Raw genomic sequence first — 11,119 nt, 5'->3', positions numbered from 1 at the left:
CCTTGAATTATGGAGGACACTGAAACTAGCATTCCGTGGAGTTCCTGCTGTGGCACAACGGGATTGGTGGCATCTCGGGAGCGCCGGGTTGCAGGTTCGATCCCCACCTGACAGTGGGTTAAGGATCCTGCAGCTGTGGCTTAGGTCATGACTGCGGCTCAGATCTGATCCCTGGCCCGAGAAGCCCATGTGCCGCATGGCGAGAAAAGTGGGGGCGGGGGGGAACCCTAAATAGCATTTCTTACAGAGCAAGGACTTCCTGCCAGGATAATCACTTCTAGGGTCTTTGACCTGAAGAGTTCTTTGGAGTATTTTTTCTTTGCTATCCACTTTTTTTTTTTTTCCATTTCTTTCTCTTTATCTCCTGGATACTTGGGTAGTTTCCAAAGAAAGAGTGCTTTATGGGTTCTAAGGGTGATTTATAAGTAAAGACAGAAAATGATTTTTTCCTTCAAGTTCCAGACCCAAAAAATGAATATAAACTTTTGGGAAAGTAATTGAAAATGCAGACAATTTTAATTCCATTCCATTTTTTTCAGAGTTCTCAGCCATAATCCTTTGACAACAGTTGAAGATTCGTATCTTTATAAATTACCAGCGCTGAGATACTTGTAAGTATCACAGCCGTCTCATGGGAGATTGAGTGTTTTGCCTAAAAAGTGACAATTTAAATTTTAAGTGGTGTGAGTTCCTGTCCTGGCTCAGTGGTAGTGAACGCGACTATTATCCACGAGGATGCTGGTTCCATCTCTGGCCTCACTTAGTGGGTTGGGGATCGGGCGTTGCCATGAGCTGTGGTGTAGGCTGCAGACACAACTTGGATCACTAGTTGCTGTGGCTGTGGCGTAGGCCGGGAACTTCCATATGCCACCCCCGTGGCCCTAAAAAGACCAAAACGAAAACATAATAATAAGAATTTTAAAAGGTTGTAGTGTTCAGCACCAAGGTCATTCATTTGACGATGCCAGTCAATTTAAATTTCGTCAATAAGAGCTCTTTGGAATTATCATCTATGGCAAGTAAGAAGCCAGAATTGAAGTAATTACATGTTAGGCATTTTTTTCTTTTCTAAGTCTAGAATTTTTGTCCTTGTGTTTATATCATGCATGTTTGGGCTTTTCCTTCAGAGACCTGGGAACAACACAAGTGTCACTTACAACGGTTGAAAGTATCCTCATGATGACCCTTGAATTGGAAAAGCTGTAAGTTGTTCATTTTTCTTACATTTATTTTCACTTAAATTTTTCAGGTTTGTTGTGTTATTTTCCTCAGTCAGACTTTTTCATGTGTCATTTTCATTAATAAGAGTCATGACTAGCGTAGGAAACTTCAAATAATGTACTTTCATTTCTCCCCTCCCAGCCCTTGTGTCATTTGTGTTGTTTTTGTTTTGCTGCTCTTTGTGTTTCATTTTGGACAGTTTCTCTGCCTCAGTGTTTCCTGGTCCTTTCTTCTGCAGTGTCTAACCTGCCATTAAGCCCATCCTGTATCTTTTTCATTTAGAAATTGGCTTTCACCTCTAGAAGCTCAGTTCGGGTGTGTTTTACGTCTTCTATGCGTCTCCTTAACATTTTCAGTCTGGATTTTTTCCACACATGCAATACAGTAATAATAACTTTTTTCCTATGTATTAAAAATTTTAATGTTCTTTTCTGCTGATTCTAACATCTGTGCAGATTATGGGTTTGCTTTGATTGAGTACTTTTTCTCCTCCATATAGGACATATTTTCCTGCTGCTTTGCATGCTTGGTGATTTTTCACATAATTCCAGACATTGTGAATTTTAGTGTATTGTGTGCTATATATATTTGTATATTCTTCTAAAATGCTTGAACTTTGTTTTGGGTGGAACAAAACAGTTTATCTTTTTAGGTCTAGTTTTTTGTTGTTGTTGTTGCTGTCACTTTTTTTTTTTTTCTTTTAGGCCGCACTCACAGCATGTGGAGGTTCCCAGGCTAGGAATGGAATCGGAGCTACAGCTGCGAGCCTACACGACCGCCACAGCAATGCCAGATCCAAGCTGCGTCTGCCACCTACACCACAGCTCACAGCGACACCAGATCCTTAACCCACTGAGCAAGGCCAGGGATCAGACCTGCAACCTCATGGTTCCTAGTCGGATTTGTTTCTGCTGCACCACAACGGGAACTCCCTAGGTCTCGTTTTTAAGATTAGTTAGATAGGACCACAAGTAGCCTTTAGTCTAGAGCTCATCATTTGAACCTGCTGAGGGGAGTTGCCGTCGTGGCTCAGTGGTTAATGAATTCAACTAGGAACCATGAGATTGTGGGTTGGATCCCTGCCCTTGCTCAGTGGGTCAAGGGTCCAGCATTGCCATGAGCTGTGGTGTAGGAGGCAGATGCGGCGTGGATCCCACATTGCTGTGGCTCTGGCGTAGGCCAGTGGCTACAGCTCCGATTAGACCTATAGCCTGGGAACCTCCATATGGGGCAGGAGCGGCCCTAGGAAAGGCAAAAAGACCAAAAAAAAAAAAAAAAAAAGAAGAAGAAGAAGAAAGAAAAGAAAGGAAGAAAGAAACTGCTGAGACAAGTCCTTTCTGAGTATCGTAAGGTTTTCCTGTCTGGCTTGTAGGAACAGGTACTATTTCCCATGCTGTGTGATACCCATTTATTCTGATTAATCCTTTAATGTGGTTCTTTTCTTGGCCTCAAGGAATTCCTCACACACCTGCACTGACCAACACTTTGCTGAGTAGTCCAGAGATCCCTCTGCATGTCTCCAGAGTTCTCTGTCTGTGCCTTTCTTTTCTCTCTAGTACTCTGCTTTGTGAACCCCTGTTACCTTGGTTTTCCCAGACTCTCAGCTCCATTTCCTGAGTCAGGGAGTCCATCAGTCTCTGACTGGGTTTCTCTTCCCTGTCCGATGACCTGAAAACTCTCTCAAAGAAGTGAGCAGGGCAATCATAGGGATCACTTCCTCATTTCCCATCTCTTGGGGATCACTGAACCTTATTGCCTGAGATGTGGTTTCTTGAAGACTGTCTTTTCATATCTTTGGCCCCTTCGCAGCATATGGGGTTCCCAGGCCAGATCGGATCCGAGCTGCCGTTGCAACCTAAGCCACAGCTGTGGCAACACTGGCTCCTTAACCCACTGTGCCGGGCTGGGGATCGAACCTGCGTCCCAGTGCTGCCAAGACGCCACCTAATCCCACTGCACTTGAGCGGACACTCCACCAATAACATTCTTTAAGTCTGTTTTGTTTTGATACAGAGTCCGATCAGAGATTAGGCATCTCATGTCATATCTTTGTTTCTTTTAATCTGGAGTATTTCGCGGGTATTTTTTTTTTTTTTTCAGTCTTTTTGAAGAAGCTAAGCCAGTTGTCTTGTGCATTTCCCTACAGTGTGGATTTGTCTGTTTCTTCATGAGATTCAAAGTAAACATTTTGGGGAGGAATGCTTCGTAGACACTGTATCCTTCCTACTTCCTCCCTCTGGGTGGCCCAGTGCTATGTTTGATCACTTGTTTAGGGAGCTGTCTTCCATATCGCTCCATTGGAAAGTGATTTTCCCCCTTGGTAATTCATAAATAATCTGTGGGATCAGTGAGGGTCCTACTGTCAAACAGCTCTTCACCCAGCTGTGCATCAGTGGTGATCCTAGTCTGAATCAGTTATTACATTGGTAGTTGCAAAATGACCCTTTCCCTTTTGTTTGGCTGCCCGCACAGCAGATGGAAGCTCCTGGGCCAGGGATCAGATCCGAGCCAGAGGTGTCCCAGCTGTGGCAATGCCAGATCCTTAACCATTGCTCTCGGCCAGGAATCAAAGCGGCGCCTCCACAGAGACAAGCCAGATCCTTAACCCACTGCACCACAGTGGGAATTCCCAAGAGGATGCTCCTAATTCTATCATTCCTTATGCATTTATTAGCTAATACTACTCTGTAAAGAAGAGCTCTCCCTCTTGTCTTTTCACTTACCATTACGGACTCGTGTGCCCTTCTTTAACTTAATGCTGTTATACCTTATTGTCATGCTCGCATTCTTCTTTTGAATGTTCAGATTGTCCAGATCTGGCCAATACAGTCTCTGTTATTGTTTAACCACACAATGTTTCTTTATTTAGTACCTTCTAATATATTTGCTACTCACAACTAGGAATTGAGAAAGGGACTCCAGAAGCTGGGGACTTGTTCAGACTCCTCCTAGAAATCTGCCCTCTTGCTGTGTACTGTCAACTCACAGTGAGCTTTTGGGTTGGGAGGATATACTTCCAAATTAAACTACAGGCCAATGTCCCCCAATTCTGATACGTATCACTTTTTTCGTCTAGGCACACTATATCTACTGCCATCCTCATCCTTCCGTTGGGTACCTCTGTCCTCCTGCATGTTTATTTACAACAGCCAAGAGCAGCCCTTGACCAGCTAGTCCCTATGCAATGCTCCAGTTCATATGCCCTAAGAAGTCCTTTCGGCCCCGCCCTGTGGTGGCTGTGGCCTGCCTCTCCTACCTGCTCAACTAACTCCTCTACCACAAATTTATTTCTCTGCATTTCCATTTATAGGATCTTGCCTAGCCATATGGCCTGCTGCCTCTGCCAATTTAAAAGTAGCATTGAAGTTGTCTGCAAGACAGTCAAGCTGCATTGTGACAGATGCCTGAAAAACAGTGCGCGTTGTGGTGAGTCCGAATTGCCTGGTGATACATTTTTAAATGTTTATTTAATGTTTATTTTTAATCAGTTATGATGGGTTGTTGAATGAATGGTGTAATTGCAATAGTTTTATTCATTCAGCATTCCAACTCCCTAAATTTCTAAGAACTACTCCCTTGCTAAAGGTCAGATTCTTGGTTACATTATTAAGCTAATAACAGCTCAGTTGCATTAGCTGCCTGATGTAAGTGACCCACATAAAGGAGCAAGAGAAAGAAAGGAATGCAGAGGGGAAGGGAATCAACCTTAATGGCCACATACTATATTCGGTGCTCCCTGCAAATGGAACTTATTCCTACAGTGCACCACAGTGTGTAAACTGATTTTAGATACGTTAAGTCTCAAGTACCCTTTGTCTTCTACAACAGGCGTAAATGTAGTTCTGATTAGTTTGTTTGTTTTGTTTGCAGTTGTATGATAGAGTGTAAGCAGTGCCCTTTTATGGTTTATGGTTTATGGTTTACCTGAGAGTTTCTGGTTCCATAACCCGAAGCTGCTACCTAGCCCTTTGAATGGGTAGGAGAGCTATTTTATTCTTAGACCGTCCAGCTCTGAACTTGCTCTAGATCTCAAGCTTTTCTACCCACAAAACACTCAGGTGCTTTCAACTATTTTTCTGTATATTAGATTTATTGACACCACCTTAACAACTTCAAAACCTGCTTTCCTGCCCAGAGGGCTCAAATACGCGTCTCCATCAATGATCTAGAGCACACTGTAAAGGACACATTGCTACTTAGATAAAGACCATGTTGCTTCTTTTTCAAAACAATGTTTTCAGTTTTTTTAACCAATTATATTGCTCCCTTCTCCCCCAGAAGTGGGCAGAAAAGGCGTGTTTGATCTGCCTTTACAGGTGAGGGAAAGCAAGATCAGAGGCGTTCAGTGTCGTGGCCTAGTGCTCAGACCCCTGTCGCCAGTTTTGGGCTCTCGGCCAGTCTGGACTCCTCCTTCCTCATGACCCTTCCCTCCTCCCCTGACCCTCACCACCGCCACCCCAAACGCTTTTAATCCTTCTGGAGGAGAAGCCCAGCTACACAGTGGTACACATTACCTTCCCGTAGTGAGCAGCTTTGGATGGTTCCGCAAGCAGAGCTGGAAATAGTTGAAGTGAAATGAAATGAAAGCAAAGTAGGCTTCTGGCAGAAGTTGCTTTTTCCCTCTTGCCTTTTAGGACCTCACGTATTAACATTCCACGTTGGCATACAGCCTGGAAAAATCTCTCAACCTGCACCCCAGATCCCTGCCCAAATTTTAGCAAAGAACCAGGGTGGACATAGTGTCATCTTCTGTGTAGAACCTTCGGTTGTGAGGGCTGGGATATTTGGAAGCAGGGGCCGGGCAAAGGACTCGGTGGGTAGATGGAGAAGGACAAGTGCAGGTGAGGACCTGTGAGCCGCAGGTGTTGTCACGGTCCCCTGTGATAGCAGCAAGAACACAAGCACAGTGAAGAGGTGGAGAGACAGGGCCAGCCCCTCTGCTTCTGAGGCAGGACAGGATGGGGTGTGTGAGCCTGGGGGAGGAGTCACAGTAGATCCGCAGGGCCCAGCTGAGTCCGGGAGTGTTTGTCTTCCAGCCCTGGCTTTTCTCGAGTCCTGGGCAGCTGGCCCCTGGGGTCCAGTGGACTAGTCCTAAATGTAGTCGCTGTATTTCACATTATGGAGCTCTCTGAATGAAGAGGCACTTTTTGGGAAGCTGTCTTCTGCCACCGGTTGTTGTTGCCAGTCATAGGTCTAAGTGTGGGTTTCTCTGTCTCCTCTCTAAGTGGCCCTCGGAGGTTTGCTGATGCCTAGTGTATTTGCCTGGGATACGTGGCTGATGGGACAAGGGCTGCCCCATCAGTCTTCCATGTTCAGAACCAGTCTCTTCCTTTTTGACAGATAAAGAAACATCTCTAGGGCACGCAGACGGATCATTCATGAAGGTGCTACAAGCCCGTAAGAAGAACACCAGCACCGAGCTGATTATTGAGCCAGAGAGGCCGTCCTCAGGCAGAAGTCGTGTCAGCTTGTCGAGCTTCGTGGATGAGCAGCCGGACTTTAGTGACGAAAGTGATGTTATCAGTGCACTCAACTACATCCTGCCGTATTTCTCTGAGGGAAATCTTGAAGATGCAGAATCCACATTGCTGCCATTCATCCAGCTTCTCTTTTCAAATGTAGCAGAGGCAGACATCCCACTGGGCCATTTGAAGACCCCCACCGGGAACCCCTCTGTTCAACCTGAATCCAGTATTTCAACTTATAAAAATAAATTGAGGCAACTCCGTTTTCTGGAAAATTTGATAGATGCAGAAATTCAAGAAAAAATTGATGACGTTCTAAGGAAAGAAAAAACTGCCATGCTTATACAGTCCAACGTGTTAAGTCCCCAACTGAGACGCCACATCCTTCGAAAGAAATTGGAAACCGCCCAACAACAGGAGAAGAGCCTCGAAGAGGTTGAGAGCGCAGAAAAAAGGCCGCCGAAGGTGAACAGGGTCCTCAAGGGCCCGAGGGGCATAAAGAAAAGGCACTTCAGAGAAATGAGAAGGCAGAGCACCAGGAGAAAAGAGAATGCCCAGCCACTGGTGGAGAACACTGCCAGAGGAAGCAAGCTCAGGGGGCCCTCCGCCAGGGAAGTGGACCAGCTGCACGTGGCACAGAGGCCCGGGAAGCTAGTGGCAAACTCCTTGGAAAAAGAGGCTTTACTCCTAAAGGAACGTAAAGCGGAAGTCTCTTCTTTCCTGAAACAGTATTTGAGGGGCAGGCCTGCTGCTTCTATCCATCCAGAAGCCCCAGGAAAGGTCAAAAAGAAATCAAAGGACTTATCATACACTATTTTTGTTTTAGAAGACGCTAATGCAAGAGTCAAAAATATGAAGACTTCTAAAACAATGTCACATCCCAGAAAGATATACTCCTTCCACAAGTCTCATTCTCCTTTGCTTCACAGATCGGCTGTTCCCAAAAAGGGCCAGGGGGTCCCAGACAAAAGCTCAAGCTACAGATCGCTGTTTGCATTGAGGCCTCCGTCCTCTGCAGTGAGGAACCTCATAAATTCCCCTTCACTAGAGGCTTCGTCGCCTTCAGGAGAACCCAGTTCTCAGGAAAAGGCTTCTCCACAATCCTTTTCTCCTTCAGAGCCTTCTACAGAAAACAATACTCCACAGGTTGTTTTTGAAGAACTTGCTACTGCTTCAGGCACAACTACTTTGTCGGGCACTCTCCCTGCAAGCACCGCCCAGAGCACTCTTCCTTCAGGATATTCTGCTACTCCTGCAGACAACGTTATGCCCACTGTTCAACAACACACCCACAAAATACAGTGGGAGTACCACGGTGTGGGCACTGACGTGGCCTCTACACCCACAAGCTTCATTGCCCCAGGAGTTCCCTCCCCGGGGACTCGGTTTGAAGCTCAGCTGAACCAGCAGCTGCAGTCCCTCATCCCCAGCCATGACGTGAGGCGGCTCATTTCTCATGTTATCCGGACGTTGAAGATGGACTGCTCCGAGCCCCAAGTGCAGCTGGCCTGTGCCAAGCTCATCTCCAGGACAGGCCTCCTGATGAAGCTTCTCAGTGAGCAGCAAGGAGCCAAGGCGTCCAAGGCAGAATGGGATATGGACCAGTGGAAAACCGAGAACTACATCAACGAGAACACAGAAGCCCAGGGGGAACAGAAGGAGTTGAGTGTGGTGAGCTGGACTTTTCATCCGCTTAGGACAGGCCCATAAAGTGCCCACGCAGGAAGACCGGGGGCTCCTAGCCTGTTTCTTGTCTCAGCCACGAGACCAGCTAAGCCAGTGCCCTCCCTCTTTGCTCACTTAGGGCATGTGGCACTGTTCCTAGGGTAGATGAGAGGAGGGCCTAATGCACAAGATAACTAGGTTGTAGAAGGAAATGCTGGCCATGAGATTAATAACACTTTGGGTTTGGTCTGTTCTTAAGAACCTATGAGCTGCTCGCCTGAAAGGATGGGGTTTTAGCACAGTGTAAGGATAATCAGCTATTGGAGTTCCCCTGTGGTGCAGCAGGTTAAGGATCCAGGGCTGTCACTGCTGTGGCGCAGATTTGATCCCAGGCCCAGAACTTCTGCATGCCTGCCTGGCGGAAAAAAAAAAAAAAAAGAAGGAATAGTTAGCTATTATTTAGAAAAGGTGTAAAAATAGTTAGCTTTTATCCTTTCTATCCCCTTGGTTTTAAAAAATTGTGCTTTGTTGTTTTAGCTCCCCAAAGAAGTTCCCGGATATGGCTATAATAACAAGCTCATCTTGGCGATATCTGTGACTGTAGTGGTGATGCTTTTGATTGTAATTTTCTGTCTCATCGAGGTAAGGACAACAACTACGTCAGATTCAGAACCTGCAAACTGAAAAGCACAGCCACTGTTCCACTTACTACCGCTTGAACCCCCTCTTTAGTCATGAGGACTGAAATACCTGGGGTTCTTTTACTGAAACGTATATTCCCAGGATTTTTAAAGGAACTTCACTCCCAGGAGGTCTCTGTAGAATTGAGCCCGAGATTAAAAAGGCATTAGACCAAAAGACAAAAAAAAAAGGGGGGGGGAGTTCCCATCGTGGCGCACTGGTTAACGAATCCGACTAGGAACCATGAGGTTGTGGTTTCGGTCCCTGCCCTTGCTCAGTGGGTTAACGATCCGGCGTTGCCGTGAGCTGTGGTGTAGGTTGCAGACGCAGCTCAGATCCCACGTTGCTGTGGCTCTGGCGTAGGCCGGTGGCTACAGCTCCAATTCAACCCCTAGCCTGGGAACCTCCATATGCTGCGGGAGCAGCCCAAGAAATAGCAACAACAACAAAGGACAAAAAAAAAAAAAAAAAAAAAGAAAGGCATTAGAGTAGTTGGACAAATTCAGTTTGTAAGAAGACCAGAGGTGACATGCTATTCTTGCATATTTTCTCTACCAAATGTCAGCTGGCCAAGTGGCGTTTGCAAATTGTCTTGGATATAAATAGGGTTGCCTGGAATTTCTAGGTTGATCTGCGGAAAACTGACATCGTTAGAGCATTCTAGGCAGGTGGTATCTGATGCCATGTACGCGTGGCCGTGCGATGTCCTTCAGAAGAGTTTTAATGTGTTCATCGCATAGGTCTTAACACATTTTTGGTTGAGCTTATGTATGCCTTTTTATTGATATTGTCCATAGACCCATGTGTTTCCAAGACTTTTGCAGTGTCGTGTTTTCATACTCTGATCCGTGGAAGAAAATGGATACATGGTAATAGAACAGCTACCTAACGGCTTGAGGGGGAAAATAATAGCAGGTCCCCATTTCTCACCTTAAGTAAACATATTTCCATAAATGTGAAAAAAAAAGGGTACAAGAGTATCAGAAAAAAAACGGAGGCAGTATTTTTTTATAGTCTTGTGGTGGGAAAGCGCCTTTGGAGCCTGATGCCTCAAGCAGAGCCTTTGATAGATTTGACCACCGTGTCTGTGGCACCAACTTAGCGCTGATTTATGCCAAGCGCAGGGGGAAGAATTTTCCATGTGGTGTCTGATTGAATTCCAGCAACCCTGTTGAGGGTGAGATCAGCACCCCCTTTTATAGATGAAGGCGATCAACTTTGGGCCCCGGTGGCCAAGCCAAAAGCAGAAGCCAGTCTCACCCGACTCTGCTTTTCTGTCTTGTCTCCTTGGAGACAGAAGCCCTGGGAAAGATGGGAAACCCTGATGTGTAATTAAAGACCGCATTTATTTATTTATTACGAAGAGTTTTATAAGTCAAGAGGAAGGCAAGAGTGCAGGGGAGAAGGAGGCAGGGGCTGGGAAGAGTAGGCGGTGTGTGGACAGTCTGCCACCGTGTCTGCCCGTCCTCTCCTCAGGGCTTTTGAGGAGCAGGTTTTGGTAGCCAGGCCGCTGTCTCCTCATGTCATAAAAGGAGTCTAACATTTTCTTCAGGGGCTTTTATAATCTGCCTAGAATCTGTTGGGGTGGACGCAGGGGATCTAGCGTTCCCCCCTCTTGGGAAATCCACTTGTTGTAAGATCTTTCACTGCATGGTTCATTCTTTCTTCACTGACCTGAAATGCTGTCTTTATCCGGACTCTAGTCTGCTGATGCAGTTATCTTTTCCTGTAGAAGTAGCAGTAGCTCACAGCTTCATTGCAGCTGCTCCCGTATGTATTTTATACCTGGCAGGGAAGAGTCCTGCTCTTTGATGTTATCAGCGGGCTCGATCGTCTGTTGTTTAGCTAGTTATTTGTGTTCTATGGGGAAGCTGTTGAGGCTTAGATGTGGATCTCCTGATTTTGTGTGGCGTCATCTGACTGAATTCTCATCTTGCTGCCAGTACAATTTCGGTGGATTCTTTTGGTCTTTTTTAGGTTGCCCATCGCTTCGCATTCAAGTGTGTTTGTCTTTTCCGTTCCAGTATTTCATTGTCGTTACTGCGTTGATTAGGACCTCCTCAACAGTGATCAATAGTAGCCATCAC

The 11,119-nt window shown here is 45.9% G+C and overlaps 1 protein-coding gene and 1 long non-coding RNA gene across 2 annotated transcripts; both read left to right on the top strand.

The window, feature by feature from the left end:
* The first annotated feature begins 511 nt into the window (after positions 1-511).
* On the top strand, positions 512-4,629 carry LOC125114526 (uncharacterized). The gene is made up of 3 exons (XR_007131837.1): positions 512-611; positions 1,128-1,202; positions 4,532-4,629. It is a non-coding gene; the product is annotated as an uncharacterized LOC125114526 (long non-coding RNA).
* A 1,970-nt stretch (positions 4,630-6,599) lies between these two features.
* Positions 6,600-10,517, top strand: LRRC37A3 (leucine rich repeat containing 37 member A3). Its single transcript, XM_047756779.1, has 3 exons — positions 6,600-6,766; positions 7,616-8,357; positions 10,509-10,517. The coding sequence occupies exons 1-3, from the start codon at positions 6,600-6,602 to the stop codon at positions 10,515-10,517; spliced, it is 918 nt and encodes a 305-aa protein (XP_047612735.1).
* The last annotated feature ends 602 nt before the right edge of the window (positions 10,518-11,119 follow it).

Source organism: Phacochoerus africanus, chromosome 14 (genome assembly GCF_016906955.1).
Source record: "Phacochoerus africanus isolate WHEZ1 chromosome 14, ROS_Pafr_v1, whole genome shotgun sequence".
Lineage (NCBI taxonomy): Eukaryota > Metazoa > Chordata > Mammalia > Artiodactyla > Suidae > Phacochoerus > Phacochoerus africanus.
This window is presented reverse-complemented; position numbering and strand designations above follow the sequence as displayed.